Source organism: Oscarella lobularis, chromosome 1, assembly GCF_947507565.1.
Source record: "Oscarella lobularis chromosome 1, ooOscLobu1.1, whole genome shotgun sequence".
Lineage (NCBI taxonomy): Eukaryota > Metazoa > Porifera > Homoscleromorpha > Homosclerophorida > Oscarellidae > Oscarella > Oscarella lobularis.
The window spans coordinates 680761-701597 of record NC_089175.1 but is presented as its reverse complement, the minus strand read 5'-3'; the positions used below and the strand labels follow the sequence as shown (position 1 = coordinate 701597).

The following is a 20837-nucleotide window of genomic DNA, read 5'->3' as shown; positions in this document are numbered from 1 at the left end:
TACTGTCGTAAGAATAGCTCGAGGTGTCGTAACGCTGCACAAGCAACGCATCTGTCTCCAAGCTAAAGCCAAAGCGATCGTTTTCACTTCGGTTGGTAAGAACTAACGGCGAAATTCTGCTTATTCTGTACCTAATCGACGTCGTCTTGCAGTTTAGCTTAGCTTTTCACGTCTTTTCGCAGTTCCTTTCGCCGGAACGTGCCCGGAGTCGTCCAAGCCGCATTCGATGAACAGAACGCGGTCTTAGATCGATTCAATCCGACGCAAAGTGTGCCGCATCCGCCAGGAAGCTTGCAACGCTAACGACAGCAGAGAAAACAAACCAAGGAAATCTAGAGAAACGCCCCTTTTCATCAAAAACCAGTAAGTCGCCTCAAACAAAGCAATTCATCAAATCGAAAGCAGGAAATGCAGATTTTTCACGTGACAATCGACGCACCCCCACGCAAAGAAAGAAATGGAATCGATGTCGAATTTTCGATCGCTTCTCGAAACGATCGCCAGCGAAATTTCGTCGCAGCAATTGGACCATCTCAAGCGTCATTGCGAATGCTTGGGCATGATGACTCGCACTCAGCTGGAGGGCATCAAGACGGCGTCGTATCTCTTGGGCTGGCTCTCCACGAAACGTCTCATCAATCCGGACAATCTTCAATTGCTCGCCCACGTCGTATCGCAGTCCGTTCCAAATTCAAATTTAATCGCGCTAATCGATGACTACAATAAGGAGCGATCCTCGCGAAATCTCATGGCTGATCCAGCTGAGACGGAATATCCGAAATTAGAAGGCAAGAAATCAATATTTAATAATGAATTTTAATTTTTTTCATTTTTAGTTTTGAATTATTGTTCCGTTGCCTTCACTTTGAATTTGAATTTGAATCGTCTCACCTGGGCGCACGTCGACTTGCTGTGTCAAAATCTAAGCATCGCAATCGACATCAAATATCGCGAAATGGTCTGGGAAGGTCTGAAGCTGTCCGATCGCACGGAAAACGTCGTCCTCGTGACCCTGATGCCGGTCAAAGCAATTATCAATATACGGGAACTATCACACGAGACGATGGCCGAGCTCAACATCACAAAAGTCGAAATAGGTATGGTAGAAATTTCATGGTATTTCGCAGCAGCGAACGCCCTCTGTCTTCGCGTTCCTCTAGTCGATTTTGATTCGAATCGATTCGACGAAATTCTGACGTCGATTCGTCGCGGCGGCAATGGCGACGTCGTCGCTCTCGCTCAACTCAAAGCCGACGACGACGACGGAAGCGCGTCGCCGCAAATCGTCCACAAGTTCTTTCGCGAGGCGGCGAAGTGCGACAACGTCGTCGCACTCGAAGCCCTCCACGACATTCAACTCTCGCTCGACATCGGCGTCGATTTTCGCGGCGCCGTCGAATCGGCGGCGAAAGCCGGCAGCGGAAAAGCGATGAGCTATCTCGTCTCGAAAGGCGCGTCGCTCGACGTTTCCGTTCTTTACGACGCCTTTTTGAACGAATACGTTGACCTTGTCAACGAATTACGCAAACAAGACGTCGTTCTTCATCCGGATCTGTGCTCGTGCGAGGTTCTCCTCGATGAAGTTACTTCCCGTTGCGAGTATCCGGTCGCTCTATTTGAGACTCTTCTCGATTCTTTGAAGGAGTTTGGCGACGCTGTCGACTATGAGAAGAGCATCGTGAATTCCTGTCGGATGGGTCGAGACGATTTCGTTTTGCTGCTCGTCGAGAAGGGCGCCCAGTTGAAGTCGTCGTTGCCGGAGGACTGTTACGCGTGTTTTGGACGCGCTTTGGCGAAGTTTCGATGTCGAATGCGTCGCGTTTTTCTTCATAATCGTTTGCCGATTAGCGGTTGCGAAGTCGATTGGAGTCGGGTGGGATTGCGCCTGTTGGACGGTGGCTGGCTGCGCGGAATCGAGACGGAGAGAAGCGCGTGGCTCACCAAAGTCGACGTGTCGGGAAATCAACTCCGATCGATTCCCTTTCATTTGCTCGACGGCACGTTTCCGATTTTGGAAGAATTGGACTGCTCTCGAAACGAAATATCGACTTTAGGTGGCGACGAAAATTATGACGTCAGAGAGGCACCGCAACTAAGGTAACCAAGCGCATGCCAATCCGTTTCTCCTTGACAACCGAGTTCTAGATTAAAAGCGATCGACGTCTCGCATAATAAATTGGAATTTCTTCCTCTTTATCTCTTCCAAATCGAATCTCTCGAGTCGCTCAACGTATCGTCGAATCGGATCGATGTTCTGCCGCCTCGTAAGTTTGACGTGCCGATCGGCGACGGCGGCGACGACGATCACGTCTGGCGTTGTCCTCGTCTCTCGCATCTCGACGTGTCGCGCAATCAGATCATCACTCTTCCCAAGTGGTTCGGCGACGCGCTCAATCTTCGTCGATTCAAGGCGTCGTTCAATCAGCTCATACGACTCCCAATATCGATGCTCAAGATGAAATTTCTCGAGCATTTGAACTTGAAGGCCAACTGTCTCGGTCCGGCTCGAGAGACGGAGTTCCGTCACATTCCCAAATCGGTCACCAGTCTGATAGCGAGCGAGAATATTTTTCTGTCTTTGCCGCTCGCTTTTCTTCAGATCACGTCGCTCAAGCATTTGGTGTGTTCAGGTAATCAGATCAAGTCGTTGCCGGATTCGTCCTTCTGGCAAGTGCCCCATTTGGAGACGTTGGACTTGTCCGGCAATCTGCTCGAGACGATCGACTCGTTTCCGCTGTCGCTTCGCGACTCTTTGTCTCGTCTCGACTTGAGTCGAAATAAGCTGAACGCTTTTCCGAAAGCGATATTTCAACTTTCGTTTCTGGCGACACTGAATCTCGAGGGGTACGGTATCCTATTTAGAATTATTTAAACGACATTTTGTGATTTGTTTTAGCAATCCAAAGGTGAAGTCGTATCCCGACGAATTGGCCACAATGAAACGACTGTACGAAGTCGAATTGGACGACTCGCACGCTGCCGCTTTGGCCGTGAATCCGAACCTCGTCAGCAGCCAATCGGCGAAAGTGCACTACTCCAGAGTGAGAAGCATCATCAGGGAGAAATACTACAACGTCGATTATCACAGCGGAGTGAAAATGACTGTGATAGGAGACAACGTAGGCGATACGTTATTTATTTATTTATTTATGGCTGATTTCTCTTTAGTTTTCTAGGGAGCAGGTTCTAAAGAAGCTTCGAGAAAAGTTTTGCACCGAATCGGCGTCTGTAGTGAAGGAGAACTTGAAGGATCTTCTTGTCACCAATATGGTTCTATATCAAGATCGACGAGATAGCAATAGTCCGTCGTTGCAACGGCAACGTTCGTTTTCCCTGAGAAAAGGAGAACAAGTAGAACGCAATGTATTTGGCGTTGTTTATAATTGCAATAAACTGTCATTTTTCAGATTGCTTCTGATTTGGCTACTTTTAAAGTGTGGGAAATAATGGGTAAGCGCTCTAGCGCCAAATAGAAATTTCCTCTTATTATTTTTCTTAGATAAAGAGAGTTTCCCGGCCTTGCAACATGCATTCTTCAACGAGAACACCATCCACTTGCTCCTGTGGAACGAATCGGACGGCGCCTACGGAGTGAACGAAGTCGAAAACTGGCTAGAAAAAATACAGGCAAATAAGAGAATCGCACACCCTCAAATCAATATCTAAAATATTCTCAGGTGAAATGCAATACCGTGCGAGTCCTTGTCGCTTCGATGGGTCCGGAAAATCGGAGCGCCCAGGCTATCGAAAATCGAAAGCGTCTTCTACAGTTCATCGAAACGTGGAAATATTCTATGAGTTGTTCCATGATCAGTGTCGATCAGACTTCAAAAGCAGGTCGCAGTCGTTTGTCTGCGGAATTGGTCAGGGTTGCTATGGAATTGGCGCGACAACAAGACGGCGATGATTATTTTGAACTGGATTGCTTTCCAAACAGAGTAAGTATAAGGGTACAAACATGCATTATATGGAATTTATTGTCCTTCTACTGTAAAGGTTCCTCTTGACTATCGGACGATTGCACTCGAATTGATGAAGAGCAATTCGAAAATTGCCGTCGTCTGTCGTCGCAAATATCTCAGCTGGATCGTCAATCTGGAAAAATCGGAAAAAGACGAAGACGACTTCACTCAAAGTAAGTCAAAGTAAAAAGCGAAAGAGAAAAAAAAACCGGTCTCTTTTTTCTCGTACGCTAGCAATGAATTTTCTCACTCGAATCGGCGCTCTCGTTCACTACAGCGACACACCCGGCAATCTATACGAGTACTACTTCACTGATTTGAGCGCCTTGACTGAGATCATCGTCTCGCTGAGCGCCACCGCGACCAGTCACAGGCCGGCCGCTCTTTTGACTCGATCGGGTTTCGTTTCCAAAACCCAACTCCAACATCTCATCAGCTCGGAACCCCACCTAATCCAAGACAACGACGGAATCAACGCCTGCTTAACCCTTCTCGCCAAGCTCCACATTATCGTTCCCATTGACGCTGACTACTATCTACTCCCGTTTCGCCTTCCCAAAGAGCGCCCCGGTCTCAATCTATCCTTCTCGCAATTCCTATCGGCGAACGACGACAATTTACCGTGCGTTCGTCGCATCTACAGCACGACGCAACTTCCGCCCGTCTTCTGGGGTCAGCTGATCGGAATCCTCGTGCAAGACATGTCCCGGTTGTTGAGCGGATTAGCGCTGGGAAAAGAAGGCGAAGTCATTCATCCGCACACGGTCTATTGGCGAGACGGTTTCGTCATCTTCTACTCGTCCGGCTGTCTCGTCGTCGAAGCGATCGTGCCGCTCGACGACGGCAACGACTCATTGTCGTCGTCGTCGACAACGCGAAAATTGTCCGTCGAGCCGAAAGGCAAGCGATGCACGACGTGGGGCATCGACATATGCGTTTTCGACACGTTTCGTCGATTCGCCGCGCTCGGAATCGTGTGCGATCACGTCGAAACGCTTCTCGACGAAAACGACATCAAAGCCGAATGTCTCATACCCTATCCACCGTTTTGCGTGGGCGGTGCCGGTGGGCGTAGTTCCGACATACTTCTCAACGAATTCATTGCGAAACATCTCATTCCGACCGACGCGCGAAATTTCTCGTCGGAGGAATGCGCTTGGGTCGTAAGCGAAGAGGAGACGATGATAATCGGATTCAAACACGGCGTCAATCTCGACGTCGCCCATCTCGTGCCCGACATCGTCATGAGCGATCTGCCCGATCGATTCGTTCTCAATAACGAACTCCTCGAAATCGACGTGTCGACGTATAAGGAATTGGGTCGCGGCGGTTTCGGGCACGTTTTCGAGGGAATCTACGACAAGCGAACGGTCGCCGTTAAAGTGTTCGATCAACTATCGACGTTCGGCGACGTTTTTCATCATCCGACGCCGCGACCGACGTCGTCGAAGCGACGCAAGGGCAAGGGTTCGCTGCGACGCATGCTCTCGCTTTCGAAATACAAAACGGAGACGAAAATGGCGGCAACGCGCGCGCGAGCGGCGGCTATACGGCCTCGGGAAAAGCGAAGTCGACAAACGCCGCACAAATGCTATAAACGACTTATCGACTTTCGACGCGAAGTGATGATCTTTCAACGATTGTCCCACCCCAATATCGTCGTCTTCAAAGGAATTCTCTTTCGTCCTTATCCCTGCATTATCATGGACGTGGCGCCGGGCGGAAATCTCGAGGATTTCGTCGATAATTCGCGTCGTCGACTCGTCGACGCCGACGCCGGCGACGGCGACGGCGACGAGACGAACTTTCAGACGAGTCTCCACGACGGCGTTCTTCGTCGCCAGCTCACGCATCGAATCGCTTATCAAATCGCACTCGGACTCGAGTATCTGCACGAGAATTCCATATGCTATCTCGATTTGAAACCGCAGAACGTTCTCGTTTGGTCCGATTCGCTCGACGCGCCGATTAACGTGAAGTTGAGCGATTACGGCATCTCGTTGACGACGCGACTTCACGCGGGCGTCAAAGCGTCGCAGGGAACGACGGCGTATCAGGCGCCCGAGCAAATTGTCTCGGCGGATTCCGCCGGGAAATTGTACGATTCTCGCGTCGATATATTCAGCTACGGAACGGTTTTGTATAAGATTTTGACGGGGGATCATCCGTTCGCTCCGAGCGGCGTTTTGCCGTCGGTTGTCGAGTTCAAAATTCGGCATAGTCAACATCCCACGTTGCCCAACGGACAATCGTTGGTCTATCTGCAAGCGCTTATAAAACGATGTTGGAAATATTGGCCGAATAAGCGACCGTCAGCCGGCGAGATTGTCGCCGAAATGAGCGAACCGAGCTTTCATTTGTGCTGCAAGGATCTCACTTTGCCGACGAGCGGAGAAGGAGGAGGAGGAGTGGGCCAAAATGACGTCGTCTTCTCCACCGTCATATCCAATTACGAAATATTTGAAAAGTTTATCGAAGCGCCCGTTTTTAGTAGAGAGGAGTCGGAAGAGAAAGAGGAGGAAGAGAACGTGGAGGAGAAAGATTCGGCGATGTTGCCGCGGGCAAGACGACGCATCCGTTCGGAGCTCGTCACATCGACTCTCGTTCAAACAGCGTCGTTATCTCCGAGGAATCCGCGTTACCATCGATCGTTGTCCCAAGGGAACCAAAGCGGCGATCCGTCTCGTCCGCGTTCCATACCGAAGCTAATGTCTTTGGAGGAATCGAAAGAGATAGCGAAACGAAAGCAGAAGTTCGTCAAGCAGGTTTCGACGGCGCGCTCGCCGCCGTCGCCGCCGCCGAGCGAAGTGGTCGCGGCGGCGTTCGAACGGGAAATGATATCGGAGTTCAATACGAGAAAGGAAAAAGTGCTCGGCAGTCCAACGCCCGTCGAGTCCGTAAAATCCGAAGAAGAAGAAGAAGAACAACAGGACGACGATTTTGAATTGGATGACAATCAGTACGGGTCGAGACCGTTCGCTTTTTCGCTTCTCCTCACCGCGTCCGAGTCTCTCGTCGTCAGCGATCCCCTATTTAGTTTCGTCGTCTCCGATCAGAAAATCAGCTCGCATTCGACGGACGATTCGTTGTCGGCGATGCTCTGGCTGCGCGGTCGTCTCTGGACGGGTTTCCGTTCGGGCAAAATGCGCGTTTTCGAGTGCGGCGAAGGGGTCATCGCTCGACAGGTGGCGCTATTCAAATCCACTCCGGCAGCTGCGACAATCGACTTCAAATCGCAACCAACGAAGGCCGGTAAAGAAATGAAAATATTTGCTCTTCTGGAAAGCGACGAATTGGCGACGTTCTACGGCAGCGAATCGCCGTCCGGTCAACGAACACAGAACGGCGACGTCACAGATAAAAAATCGTTTCGAGACGTCGATTGGGAATGGGAATTACCGCCGCTTCGAACGCGAATCGAAGGACCGCGAAAGAGCGACGAGACGACGACCGCGTCCGCCTTTCTCGTTCTCGTCCGTCCCGGCGAATTGTGGCGCGTCCGAGGCAACGAAATCGCCGTCATCGATACGACGACGAGAGCGAATCGCGTCGTCGCGACGATCGTCGTCGACGAAATGCAGCGAATCAAGGAGTGCGCCGTCGTCGACGAATCGGTGTGGATGTGCGACGCGATTGCGCGCGATCGATTCGTTCGCGTCGACGTCGAAACGCGACGAACGACGGGCGCGTGGCGCGTGAGAGATCTTCTCGACGACGCCAACGTTCGCGCGCTCTCGCCGCCTCCGTCGAAGACGTTGTTCTCGGACGAAAATTTGAGTAAACGTCGTCTGCGCGAAGTGACGTGTCTGTGCGCCGTGGGCGACGATATATGGATCGGTTGCGACGGCGGCGGCGTCGTCGTTTTCGACGTGATGACGGCGACGATTCCGACGATCGTTTGCGTTCTGTGGTGTCGACCCGTTTTGGAGCACGTGCTCGTCGGCGCGAGAAGCGAGTGCCCCTATATTAGCGTCACGAAATTGCAGCCCATTGGGGAGCGAGTGCTCGTCTTTCGAACGGACCATCGAATGCGATCGGCGAGCGGAAGAGAGGACACCGTTCACACAATTGCCGAGGTGTACGAGGCTCGTTCTGCAGCCGAGCTCAGAAAATGCATCGACTATTACAAATTGCAATGATTATCTTCAAAGGTACACTGTACATTAGTGAGTATAAAGGTTATTTTTCTAGGTACACACGTATACGCTCTCCGTACTACTATGCTATCTAAAAATGATGTGGAAAATTTTATCTAATAGCTTTCAAAGTCATGTACAGTTTTCTTGGCGCTCTGTGGCTGATGAGCCGGCTGAGCCACGTGCTTGTACCGCGCGTTAAGAATGTTCTGAACGTAAAAATGGGAAGAAAGCGACAGACGCCGACGAAAGGAAGCAGCGAAATTTCGTCAGAAGAAAAAGAAATCGACAAGCAACTTCGCGAAATAGGACTATGGCGAAAGCCCGTCGCAAAAGACGGCTCGTGCCTCTTTCGGGCCGTTTCCGAGCAAGTAAGAAGACGCCAGCTCAGCGAATCGAACGCTAAGCGACGATTCGACACAGGTATATCTAAGTCAAGTGCGCCACAGGGACGTGAGACAGGCGTGCATCGGCTACATGCGACGCAACGCCGACCAATTCGAACCGGTTCGCTTTCGATAAAAAAAGAGACCTTTTCCTCGATTTTTTTCGTGTTTAGTTCGTCGAAGGTCCGTTTGATCACTATCTCGCACGGCTCTACGATCCTCGCGTAAGAAGCGCGACTTTGGGAAGTTTTTTTTTCGACGTCTTTTCGTAGGAATGGGGCGGTCACGTGGAAATGACCGCTTTAGCTCAAATCTTCATGTAAGGCGCGTTGAAAAAAATTTGACCGACTCTTTGAATGTATAATATGGATCTCAAGGCGAGATTTCATTGTTTATAAGATCGACGAACTTCCTCAAAATGTGACGTCGAAAGGTTACGATGATAAGGTCCGGGGAGATTGGCCTAATTAGAGGAAGGGGTTGGCACCAACGGTTCTCCTTCTAGATTAACCTGTTTTTCAGTGGAGGCAATCACTATGATTGCGTTTACTCGTTATCATTCCAACGTGACGCAGCACTTTGCCAATGTAAAGAACATTTAATTAATTTACAGTATTTATAAATTATCATGTTTCTCTTCATAGCTCTTGTCTACAACTTGCTCTTCAATTCGGTTTTCAAGCAGGTGAAGGATAGCGATCGCGAATGGAAGAGTCCAGAAGCGACGACAATGTATAGCAAACTACTTGACCCCGTCCAGTACGTTAACATGGAACTAGAAGTGTGGAAGGGAGAGAGACAGGGTAAGCAAAAAAATATGTACAGTATATACATATATGGAGATTTTTTGTTCTATTAGCTTTGCAAAAATCCGATATGAATGTCGCTACGGTTATGCAGCTCCAAGCTGGTGATTTTTGCGAGGTAATCAGAAATTAATTAATTAAATAATAGGTCATGCGATTTTTCTAGGCTCAAGTTGGAGGTGCCGGTTCTCCGTTTAGGACCGTTTCTATTATGGAAAGCAGATTAGAGAAGCACGCTTTCTTGGTACTAAGCCAATTAATTACGCGAGCAGATAAATAATTGTTTTGTTAGGTTCGTGATGTGCAGACTCAGAAGGAGTACGTTTTTATGTCAGAAAGACGTCTTCAATGGAATTATTTCGTAGGCATCTCGTAAACTGTCAGCTTATTCGTACGAGGGGATTTGAATTTCAAAGTCTTACTGGGTACTATATGAAGCCTTCTCAACAAGGTAGTCTGTGTATTTTGATTCTATTCTCTTCATGTAGCTGTTTTCGTTTCAGGTTCTCCGGGGAATAGACGAAGATCTAGGGGAGGCCGTCGATCAGGATCAAAAGAAGCGCAATCAGTAACAAAAATGCTATTATTATTATTATTATTATTATCATTATTATTATGTATTTGTTTATGATTTCTTTTTTTTGATCAACTAGATTCCTTTCAGAAGAGGGGGTACGAGTGAAAAAATTAATTGGCATAAGCTATATATTTCAATTATTAAGATGACGGGAAATTGAACGAGAGCGCGAGTGAAAAGCAACGCGCAAGGCTTTCAGCTCCTCCGCCGCCTCCACCACCAACACCGCAAAAGGAGGAGGCAAGTGTAACGTCATTATATTTCTTTATTTTTTTTCTATGGTTTGCTTTAGACAGAAGGAGTGCCAACTCACTCGCTCACTTTCCCGCCTCTGGTATTTCAAACGCCGTCGTTATTCATAACAATTGAATTCTAACGGATTTTAGGGATCGCACGCTTCCCAATCATCGTCTTCACTCAGCAAGTCATACGCTCAGATAGCAGCGATCCCAGAACGTTCTTCCAAGCAGAACGTCGTCCCTAGTCCCGCGCCGTCAAGTCAAAATTCAACAACTCCAATTGAAGAAACCCCAGTCGTCACGAATACAAAAGAGGATGGTGATAATACCGATAATGCCGCCGCCACCGCCGTCGCCTCCGTCGCAAAAGAAAACGACGTTAATGCGGAAGCGTCTTCGTTTGCCAAAGACGCCAGCCCTCCAATCACCTTCGGCGATTTTTCTCCGGTCAAGAAAAGAGATTCGTCTCCCGTAGCAGTTTCCGCACCATCGCCGCCGCCGCCGCCGCCACCAGCAGAAGATCCCCCGTCTGTTCCATCAGACGATGCTTTGGTGGCGCCGACGCCACCAGCGATGTACCCCAGGGCTTTGCCTCAGCCTCAATGGTTCCCCTTTCCTCTGCCTCAATCCCCTTGCAGTAACACCGACTTCTTGGCAATGCCGTTTTCGTCTGATCCAGATGATCTGCCTGAGGGTATGATGGCAAAACGTACGTAGAGGGTTCATTATGCTTCAGCTTTGATTTGTAGATCGTTTTCTGTTGCATTTTATGTACAACGTTGGACTTCAGGTAATGATGCCCCCCGGGGGGAGTCGGGTCCCAATTTCGCGATTTATATAATTTATATAATTCTCTACGTTTAGTACGTCAAAGCGTATACGAGTGCGGTGCAAATCGCTCATCAGCACCAGCTGAATTTGTGGCACATGCAACAGCAACGACTCGCCTTCGCGACCGACTCGCTCTCGTCGGAACGTTCCCACTCGTCCGAACGCGGTGCGAACGAAATCGAGGAAGAGACGGCGGAGGCGGCGGCGGCGGCGGCGGCGGCGGCGGCGGCGGCGGCGGCGGCGGCGATGACGGTGGAAGAACTCAACGAACAGGCGAGAATCAAAGCGGCGGAAGCGTTTCAAGCATCCGAAATTGCAAAGCTGAAGGAGAAAAATGCGCAATCGGCTTCTCCGCCGACTGTGACGTCGACTTCGGTGCCCTCCTCTTCGTCGTCTTCGTCGAATCCGTCTCCGGCTCCGGCCCCGTTGGCTCCGTCGGCTTCGTCGGATCATCATCATCATCATCATCATCATCATAATCGTCAATCTCAAATAACACCTCAATTACACGGATCCAGAGTCTATTCCTCCTCGTCATCTCATCATGTGGCAGGTCCACCTGCTTCTGCTTCTCTTTCCTCTCCGTTGAAGCCGGCGGCTGTGTCTGACAGTCGCCTGCCTTCGTATCAACCCCCCAAGTCGAATCTCCAGTCAAATCCTCCTCATCAACATCGAGTATTTCGCCCTTCTGTACGAAAATCAACGCATCCCCCTCCTCCTCCTACTGACACCCCGTCTTCTCCGTCTGCCAAAGAAGTCTACTATAGTCCGCAGCATGGTGAGTTTGTTAAGAAGACGGGGAATCAGTTGAAGACGGTGGCACCTTTGAAGAAAAGTCACTATGTTCCTCCGGGAGCGAATTGGTATCAGCCGAATAATGATGTCTAAGAAAAACATTTACGTCGCAGCAGACTAGTTGGGAGTTTCGAGTTATAAGAGAAAGATTTATGGCTTGATTGAGTCTAGTCGTTGTATTTATTGTTGGGCAAGATAAATGATGACCGGGTACATGTATTGAGATCCGGGACGTTCATCATGGCTGCGGAACTTTTCACGTAAGTTCTTCGTGCTTTCGTTGTGTTATTCAAGCCGTGCACTCGTAGGGAGGGCAAAGCGGCATTAGAGAGTGGAAATCTACCCGAAGCGATGTCGGTGAGTCGAGAAAAACGGCAAAATCATTTCGAAGTCATCGAAAAATTGCACTAGAAATTAACAGAAGCAATAGAACAGAACGAAAAAGAGCCACTCTATCGTATCGAACGAGCCCGAGTCTACTCAGCTATGGGAAAAGACACGGGTAATGGTGGAACGACTCGTTTACGGCAAAACGTGACGTCATCTTTTCAGATGCTTTATCGGACGCCAATGCAGCGTTGGCTTTAGACTCGAACAGTGCTCCTGCTCTACTTCAAAAGGGGTAGCCAGGCGACGAATAGAATATCTAGTTGAGAGAACGTCTCTCGCAATTTTAATTTTAATTTAGTATTGCTTTGTTTAATTTGGAGGAATATGAATCAGCGAAGGAAATTTTCGAAGAGGGAATTCGTTTGGAAGATGGTTAGTGAAAATAATTAGATTAATTGATTAGCTAATTTTTACTGTCCAGATAATTTAAATTCGTTCAAAACGTGGAAAAGAAAATGTGACGCCGAGATCGACAGTGAGAGATTCATAGAGAGATATGTAACGTTCTCTGTTTGAAGTGGGTTGGTTTGTAGTGAAAAGTCAGGACGAAAATGGTCACGGAGAAGGAGTAAAATATATATAGAGAGAGATTATAATAATGTACTCTAATAATACTATTAGCCTGTTATTGGTATTGGAGATGGCCAACCCGATGTTCCTGTCAAAGTTGCTCCTCCCAAAATCAGGTACAGTACTGTAGAAGAAAAGTTTGTATTGAAAAAAATGCATTTTTTCTCTACAGATACGATTGGTATCAAACGGATCAACACGTAATTATAACTATCATGATAAAGAATATGAAAAAGGATGACGTACACGTTAATTTCGCAGAGAAATCTGTAATAGTTCCCATAGCCTAATTGTCTTGATATGATTTGTCTGCTTGAAGGTGAGCGTAACAATCAAACTTCCAAGCGGAAGTGACTACAGCTTGGAACTGGATCTCCATCACTTCATTCAGCCTCAGAGATCAATAATAAAAGTCATGACAACCAAGGTGAGGTGATAATAAAAAGAGGCATCATTTTGACGGCGTTTTTCAATAAGATCGAACTTAAAATGCCTAAAGTCGAAGCGATCAGATGGTCCTCTTTGGAAGGGCAACCGGACGTTGCCAAGATAAAACACATAACAAGTTGAATTCTAAAAACGTTTTTCTTAATTTTTTATTGATTTTCGTCTAGCGTCGGACTCCGCCGTCTCTCGTCCCACGTATCCGTCGTCGCATCACGGAACGGCGAGCAAAGATTGGGACAAACTCGTCGCCGAAATTAGAAAAGAAGAAAAAGACGAAAAATTAGACGGCGATGCGGCGCTCAATAAATTCTTCCAGGAAATCTATTCCGGAGCATCGGAAGAAACTAAGCGAGCCATGAATAAATCCTTCGTAAGAAAAAAAAACAAAGAGAAAATCAATAAAAACTGTATTTTTAAAATTTCTTGTAGCAAGAGTCTGGCGGAACAGTGCTTAGTACAAACTGGGGCGAAATAGGCGGAAAAAAGACTGACATGAAGCCACCGGAGGGAATGGAGTGGAAGAAGTACTAAACGCTCTACAGTAGACCATTCAATTGAGTTTTTTTCGTGATTACTAGTGTCCAGTGCTCTAGTCTAGTGTGACGCAATCTTTTCCTGGAGACACCTCTGATCCGGGCGGTTTACCAGGAAGTTCGGCGAACTTCTAGTCTGCCCACGGATTCTAGTATCGTGGTCTGCCACGGGCCGGATTTATTCGAAAGCTCGCCTGGTCGAGAAGATTCCATACAGACTCGTTTGAAGCCAGGAACACGTCTCCTTTCAAATCAACTTACGACGGGCGAGGCCGCGGTCAGCAAAATGGTACATTCGGTCTTAGAGGACACAAAGGTCGCCAAGGAAGTCCCGTAGTTTCCTGTGGGCGAGAACAATACACCAAAGGTCGCCAAGGAAGTCGCGTAGTTTCCTGTTGGCTAGAACAACGTGAAGGCGGTGATCACACATACCAAGTCATTCGGGTTCTTCCCAGCGCAAAGGAAACATGCCAGAAGAATCCGAACCATCGCTCTGCCGTCGTCTTTGCCGCCTCGTCGTCATTGCCACCTGCGTTGCGTTTGCCTTCGGCGTCGCTTTCACGCCATTCATTTTCGCGTTTGTCTTCACGGACGCCGAAAACGTCACTACGACGGACTCGACGGTATATACGCAGAGCCCCTAACTCCTTCTCTGTCGTCGTGATTCTAACGTCTTATTCCTTGTTTTTTTTTGCAGGACGCCCAATTGAAAGGTAAACATATCTGTGTTCCTTCTCACATTTACCCTATTGTCATCTCTCCGTGTTTTACAGTTCTTTTCTCGCTCAACTTTTCTCGCTGCATCTATCCTCTATTTCCTAACGGTCGAGGAGGTTGCTTTATACCGTGTCGCCAATCGCTGTCGTGGTTCATTCACCCGAGCGAAGTGGTGCCCAGGAAAGTGCTCAGATATATGCTCCTCGTGGTTGCACTCGTGCCCGGAATCATAATCTCCGTGGCATTCGTCAAGCTGAGAAAGACTCAGTAAGATTCGTTCACAAACAATGACGAGTCGAAATCCTAAATGCCTATTTTCTCCAGTTGGAAATTTCCTCACATTTTGGTCTGGTATCTCTTTTTTGCCATGATGGGATCAGGTTGGCTAATAGTAATAGATACTACGTAGAAACGTCAATAATCTCTCCTATGTTCTAGCCCTTCTTGAAATAATTCTGCTAATAATTGGAGACGAAGATGTCGTGTGCCACTCAGAAAATCTACTCAACGATCTGAGAGATCCAGCCCTTCCCTGCCGCGTCTTAGGTCAGTGAAAACTAGCCTTCTACATTATTTATTTATTATTCATTTATTTATCAAGGTCCCCTGTATCACTATCTGAAGATATCCACCGTTTTGTGGTTCACAGCTTCGTGTGCCAACATCTGGTGGGTCGTCTGCTTTCCGACGCGAGCCAGATTCTTTCTCCAATACTCCACGCGAATTCATCTGATCGAATCCCTGCTTTGCTGGATGCTGCCGGCGTTCTTGGTCGCCATCAATTTTGCAGTCGAGAAAACGTATTTGCCAGTTGCCTATAACGGCGTCTGCCTGCCGGCCACGCAGACGTTGCTTCTGACAACGTACGCTCTTCCATCGGTGATATCAGCGTTCATCTTCATACTTCTCCTCATGCACATGATCTTCTCTTTGCACGAGGTAGATTTTACTAGTATTGTTGTCCCTTTACAAAATGAATCTCTTTTGTTTTTAGCATAGTCGTTTTCGCAAGAAAGCTCACGCGGCAACTAGCAAGGATTCTTCCGGCGGAAGCGGCGGCGGCAGTGCGGGGAAAATGGTCAACGACATACAGAGTCTCAAAGTCAGTTTCTTCGTGATTTCCGTGGTCATCATAGGGTCGTCATTACTATTTGGCGTCGCTCTTATTCTGTCTACTGCGTCTGCAGACAAAGTTCGCAATCTTCTCGGAGAGCATTTGTATTGCAAAACCGTCATAGCGAATTCGCCCAACTATTCTCACGTCGATCCGTCAATCTTATGTCCTGAGAAATTTCGTCAATATCAGTATCCGGCTTTGAATATTGTGCAAGACTGCGTATATTTCATTGGGGCTCTGGCCGTTCTTCATTATGCAATCACTCTCAAAGCGGTGCGAGAATTACTCTGGCACTGGCTTACTCTTCCACTCAGCCTATGTTCACTCACTGGCAAGAAAAAGGATACTTCGGAACTTCGTACTCTTCCAAGTGAAAGTACGCAAACTGGCCCCGCCAGTTCTACTGTGAAATGAACTCACTAAAAATGTCACGGTATAGCAGTAGCTTTGGAAGGAACGTCATGCACGTGCACGTCAGAATAGATACAGTCACAGTCACAGATAGATACATAATATCTATGGATACATAGAGTGATAGATAGAGGCCTATGCGCGCTTGCGCATTTACTGTACTCAACAAATAAACGCCCGACAAATAAAATGGGAGCGGGGTTAGGAAAGCGAAAGGGCCCCAAGCCGAACGTGAACAAAGACGCATCGTACGAAAAACCCCTGACGTCCAACGAAGATCCGAACAACTCGAAGCCGCGTCTGCACAACGACGACGAAGTTCTAACCGTCGCAGCGTACGAAAACGTCCTATTTACGGGCGGAGCCGACGCGCGCGCATTCGCCTACGATTTACGAAGCCATTCGATCGTTGCACGCTTCGACGACCACTCGAACGCCGTCCTAAAGACGATACCGAGCTCGAGCGGAGCGCTCGTCTTCACCGGATCGCGCGACGCGAAGATTTTCGCGCGGAAAGCGCGCGATAGCGAATGCGCGCGCCGTTTCGACGGTCACACGCTCAGCGTCACCGGCGTCGCCGTCGCCGCGTCCGACGATCGTCTCGCGAGCGGATCGCGCGACAATTCGGTGCGAATTTGGGACGTCGAAACGGGAAAATGCGTCGCAACGAAGTCGATATCGCGCAACGTGGTCACGCACGTGGCGTGGATAGGCGAGTCCCAATCGGCGTTCGTGCAAACGAGCGAGGATAAAATCGTTAAGATATGGGATTCTAGAATAGGCGACGTCGCGCAAACGTTTCCCCTTCAACGTCACATACATCTACATTGTGACGTCGAAAATGACGGACACGTAATTTTGACGTCATCGAGTGGGTCACGTGGGGACGGGTGTCGCGTGACGATTTGGGATCGTCGTCGCGGCGACGCGGCTATCGGCGATTTGATAGGCCACGAGGCTCCGGTCACGTGTGCTAAATTTTTGCCTGATTCGATGTGGATCGGGGGAGGTAAGACCGCGTTGTCGTGTTCGAATGACGGCGCGGTGCGCGTGTGGGACTTGGGTGCGTGCACCTGTTTGAGCGAGAAAAAGTTACCCGCATCTGGGCCACTGACTTCTGCGTGCGTGTGCGAAAATCAAACGGTAGCATGCGCTAGTCACGAGCGAGGCGTCCTTTTACTCGATAAACACAAGAGCCAAGACTATCTTTTAGATATAGTTCTAAACATATAATTTTAATCTAGCACGTGACGTTGTGCGTCAGTCGCACGCGCGCGCGCGCCATGCATTCTCTTCTCTGTTTCTTCCTGCTTGGCTTTTCTTGCGCTTCTACCACTGAAGTTATCCTTTCTGTTGATACGAGTCGAATGTACGCTTATACCGGCGACTATTTCCTGTCTGTTGCGATCGGAATTAGTTTTATTCGTCACAATCGGTCCGGTTTTGATGTGTCGTCACCTCGCTTCGTCAATCTGGCGAAGCATCTCTCTCCGGCCGTCTTTCGTATGGGCGGAGCATTGGAGGATTACGTCGTTTTCAATTCATCTGGAGGTGGCAGTGACCGTCCTAGGCCTCCGAAAGCAGACTCCTATTTGCAGGAATGGCAATGGGATATCATTAACGATTTTTCTAACAAAGTTGGGTGGAATTTGATTTTTGGACTCAATGCATTGCTGAGATATCCAAACGGAAGCTGGGACTCCACTAATGCTGCTAAACTATTGAATTACACCGCGAGCAAGAATTACAGCGTTGCCTGGGAACTTGGAAACGGTTCAATGAACGATACAATGAGGTCGATTATTAATTTATTTATTTAGAACCCAAGTCATTTCCAAAAAACGAAACGGTAGAACCAGAGCAAATGGCTAAAGATTTTCTGGTTCTAAAAGACATGATCAATTCACTGCCTCACCTCGGACATTTTCCTGTTCGACTAGCAGGACCAGACGACATACACAAGCTGGAATACTACGAAAGGCAAACGCTGGACAGTTAACTGTACTCATTTTTGATATACATGGATTAGATTCCTAAAAGCGTTGGGTGACAGGATTGACGCTGCCACGTCGCATGAGTATTACGAAAATGGACGAACAGCCAAAGTGGAGGACTTTACAAATCCTCGACTTCTTGACAGTCTGAAAGTGTACCTCAACCGAGCGACACAAATTGCAGCTAACTACGCACCGTCTGCTCAAGTTTGGCTAGGAGAGACGTCAAGCGCTTATGGAGGAGGAGCGCCCAACTTGTCAGACGCGTTTGTAGCCGGAAATATGTATAGAATTAATTAAGAATACTAAAACTAAGAAAAGATTGATTTTTCCTAGGTGGCTTGACAAGTTGGGGTTGGCTGCACTTCGTAACATTAGCGTCGTTTGTCGGCAAGCGTACATTGGAGGAAAGTACGCGTTACTCAATTCCAGCTTCTATCCATTTCCAGTATAAATTTATATCTTATTCTCATTGGCTATATAGTGTACGTAAACTTTAGGATTACTACACTTCTGTTTTATTTAAACGGCTGGTTGGCCCCAAAGTTCTTCGAGTCGATGATGAAGATGGTCGCATTGTTCGCTATTATGCTCATTGCAGCCTGTATGCAATGCACGTGTATTGTTTACCTGATTTACTACTATATCATTATGTAGGGAATCAAGAGGTTCGGTCGTGATTTACGTAATGAATCTAGGGAATGATACTGCTAATCTACAATTGCCTTCAAATCTTATTGGTGGCCCAATAGATATCTACGTTCTCACTCCTGGCTCTGGTGGGCTTACAAGCAAGTAGGGCTTCTATATTCGTCTTTTTAAAAAAACCAATTTTTTGTTAAAGAGAAATTTTATTGAATGGGAAATTGTTGACGTTGGAAAATGATGATTTACCCTCGCTCAAACCAATCACGATGAGAGCTGGCAATCGAGTCAATCTACCTTCAAAAACCTATGGATTCTTTGTTGTGCACGCATCAGTCCCAGCATGTATGGAGTAAATTGCAATACATTTCTTTCGCTTACGTCATAGACCAACCCGGATAACAGAGGGGCATGGCTTGCGATTGCTTTCGGAACGGTTTATGGCGAAAATGGTTCCGCGCCGTCGTCATACTGATATACATAGGCGTTTTCCTGGGCCTGCTTCCCGTCGTCATATGGCAAATGATTGAACACGACTCGCTTTCGGCGAGTCGTCGAATCGGATTTTTTATCGCCGCCGTATTCGTTCTACTAACGATTCCACTCGCTCTATGGGACATCGGTTTCCATTTGTATCACTACACCATGCCCCAACTACAGAAATACGTCATACGGTGAGAAAATCAATGGAAAAACTTTTGATTTCGTCGTCACGTGATGATACAGGATACTTTGGATGGTTCCTGTATACTCGGCGTGTTCGGTAATATTTAATTATTTAATTAATTATTAATTTAAATGTGGTGGTTTTAGTGGATTGGTTTGCGCTTTGATGCGGCTCGCGTTTATATGGAGAGTATTGTGGGACTTTATGAGGCGTTCACCGTCTATAGCTTCATGTGCTATTTGTCTCAATACTTGGTTCTCGAGTACGACATCATTGCTGTGTTGGAAGATAAGGATCAGGTCAAGCACTTTTTTCCGTTCTGTTACTTGGAAAAGTGGAAAATGGGGAGGTGAGAAGACAAAGACCCAATGAATGGAAACTAAGTATCTCTTCTATAAGGGAAATGTGGCAGTTGTGTCGTTTTGGCGTGTACCAATACGTCGTGGTGAATCTGGTACTTACAATAATATCATTGTAGGTTTGATTAAGATGCTTTAATCCTATGGACAGTTAATCTATTCTTCTAGTATTTGTGAATTGGCTGGAAAGTATGAAGAAGGGACTTTATCTCTGACAAATTCGTGGCTGTATATCTGCTTTGTGACTAATGTCTCTCAAATAGTTAGTCTACTCTTTGTCCTTCTTTAGTTCTTTTGCATCGCTTCTTTTTATGTTCTTCTAGTGGGCAATCTATTGTCTTGTGTTGTTCTACAAGGCGACGAAGAAAGAATTGGCGCCGATTCGACCGTTCTGGAAATTTCTCCTCATCAAAGCCGTCGTCTTCTTCTCTTTCTGGTCAGTCAGTCAACCATCTGCTGTTAGACAACTATTCAATTTTTTTGATTAGGCAAAGCGTTGCTTTAGCAGTTTTACAAGGAGTAAGTAAGAGCAAGAATTCTACGTTATCTATTGCGTAATACTATAGGTGGGAGCTATGAAAGCGATTGCTCCGAAGAAAGACGATCCTGACAGTGGATGGACCAGCTCGCAGATACAGGTAAAACGACTTTAATTATAACCTCTTTTTATTCTGATTACTATATCGATTAATTAAGGAACTATTGATTTGCATTGAAATGTTCATAGCCGGAATCGCTCATCACTACGTGTTCTCCTATAGACCGTACGTGGATTTAGCGGCAGAAAGGCCGCCGTGTTGCACGTCGTTTTGGCGCATGTTTGACGTGCGCGACATTCACGACGAGACACTGGAGCACGCCTACAAATGGCAAAAACTGATGAAGAGACAACGCTCAGAAACGAAGGAGGGAATCGAGATGTCCGAAAGGGCGCCACTCATTGGCGGACAATCAAAACCAGCCAATGCAACGAATTCAGAAAGAGAAGCTTCCTCCTCTTCTTCTTCTTCTTCTTCTCGTCGGGACGAGGAGCAAAATTTCTATCAAGAAGCCCAACCTGAAATTATTGAAAGCAACGAAATCATTGAATCGAGCTGAAATCGTTTTCTTTATTTTCAAATTATGATACAAGGAGGGGGAGGGGGGTGACATCGCTCTGAACTACAATCTAGTCTTGTTTCGCTTCGATTCCCGTCAGCCATTTCGGTGTTCGCTCGTTTCCTTCGGCGATTCGTTTGTACCGCTTTTCGGCGCC

The 20837-nt window shown here is 47.6% G+C and overlaps 7 protein-coding genes across 7 annotated transcripts; all 7 read left to right on the top strand.

Annotated features, from left to right (window-relative positions):
• Window positions 1–4: 4 nt before the first annotated feature.
• Window positions 5–8218, top strand: LOC136199638 (leucine-rich repeat serine/threonine-protein kinase 1-like). Its single transcript, XM_065989886.1, has 13 exons — window positions 5–95; window positions 153–363; window positions 415–788; window positions 837–1097; window positions 1161–2097; window positions 2146–2844; window positions 2897–3119; window positions 3169–3351; window positions 3408–3450; window positions 3500–3627; window positions 3678–3938; window positions 3997–4135; window positions 4197–8218. The coding sequence occupies exons 3-13, from the start codon at window positions 458–460 to the stop codon at window positions 8099–8101; spliced, it is 7110 nt and encodes a 2369-aa protein (XP_065845958.1). The 5' UTR covers window positions 5–95; window positions 153–363; window positions 415–457; the 3' UTR covers window positions 8102–8218.
• An 87-nt stretch (window positions 8219–8305) lies between these two features.
• On the top strand, window positions 8306–11943 carry LOC136195549 (OTU domain-containing protein 4-like). The gene is made up of 18 exons (XM_065984896.1): window positions 8306–8469; window positions 8522–8605; window positions 8658–8708; window positions 8757–8803; window positions 8862–8931; window positions 8990–9071; window positions 9129–9287; window positions 9344–9408; window positions 9457–9534; window positions 9583–9608; window positions 9656–9741; window positions 9794–9858; window positions 9944–9962; window positions 10013–10107; window positions 10160–10201; window positions 10254–10800; window positions 10856–10896; window positions 10971–11943. Exons 1-18 carry the CDS (start codon window positions 8320–8322, stop codon window positions 11823–11825), a joined length of 2562 nt encoding a protein of 853 aa, XP_065840968.1. The 5' UTR covers window positions 8306–8319; the 3' UTR covers window positions 11826–11943.
• A 21-nt stretch (window positions 11944–11964) lies between these two features.
• On the top strand, window positions 11965–13783 carry LOC136195627 (protein SGT1 homolog). The gene is made up of 13 exons (XM_065985018.1): window positions 11965–11992; window positions 12041–12089; window positions 12144–12234; window positions 12285–12354; window positions 12421–12494; window positions 12544–12597; window positions 12656–12690; window positions 12744–12808; window positions 12865–12961; window positions 13012–13119; window positions 13170–13257; window positions 13307–13509; window positions 13569–13783. The coding sequence occupies exons 1-13, from the start codon at window positions 11973–11975 to the stop codon at window positions 13668–13670; spliced, it is 1056 nt and encodes a 351-aa protein (XP_065841090.1). The 5' UTR covers window positions 11965–11972; the 3' UTR covers window positions 13671–13783.
• A 71-nt stretch (window positions 13784–13854) lies between these two features.
• On the top strand, window positions 13855–16107 carry LOC136195587 (uncharacterized). The gene is made up of 7 exons (XM_065984972.1): window positions 13855–14295; window positions 14370–14385; window positions 14446–14656; window positions 14714–14769; window positions 14828–14935; window positions 14991–15328; window positions 15384–16107. Exons 1-7 carry the CDS (start codon window positions 14140–14142, stop codon window positions 15918–15920), a joined length of 1422 nt encoding a protein of 473 aa, XP_065841044.1. The 5' UTR covers window positions 13855–14139; the 3' UTR covers window positions 15921–16107.
• On the top strand, window positions 16107–17170 carry LOC136195637 (WD repeat-containing protein 31-like). Its single transcript, XM_065985027.1, has one exon. It carries the CDS (start codon window positions 16107–16109, stop codon window positions 17148–17150), a length of 1044 nt encoding a protein of 347 aa, XP_065841099.1. The 3' UTR covers window positions 17151–17170.
• A 21-nt stretch (window positions 17171–17191) lies between these two features.
• On the top strand, window positions 17192–18936 carry LOC136195598 (heparanase-like). The gene is made up of 7 exons (XM_065984983.1): window positions 17192–17690; window positions 17738–17897; window positions 17947–18195; window positions 18248–18359; window positions 18412–18515; window positions 18569–18706; window positions 18756–18936. Exons 1-7 carry the CDS (start codon window positions 17201–17203, stop codon window positions 18910–18912), a joined length of 1410 nt encoding a protein of 469 aa, XP_065841055.1. The 5' UTR covers window positions 17192–17200; the 3' UTR covers window positions 18913–18936.
• Window positions 18937–18942: 6 nt separating this feature from the next.
• Window positions 18943–20716, top strand: LOC136195616 (transmembrane protein 184C-like). Its single transcript, XM_065985008.1, has 9 exons — window positions 18943–19230; window positions 19283–19319; window positions 19370–19572; window positions 19623–19697; window positions 19751–19844; window positions 19906–20018; window positions 20071–20101; window positions 20149–20220; window positions 20279–20716. The coding sequence occupies exons 1-9, from the start codon at window positions 18968–18970 to the stop codon at window positions 20678–20680; spliced, it is 1290 nt and encodes a 429-aa protein (XP_065841080.1). The 5' UTR covers window positions 18943–18967; the 3' UTR covers window positions 20681–20716.
• The last annotated feature ends 121 nt before the right edge of the window (window positions 20717–20837 follow it).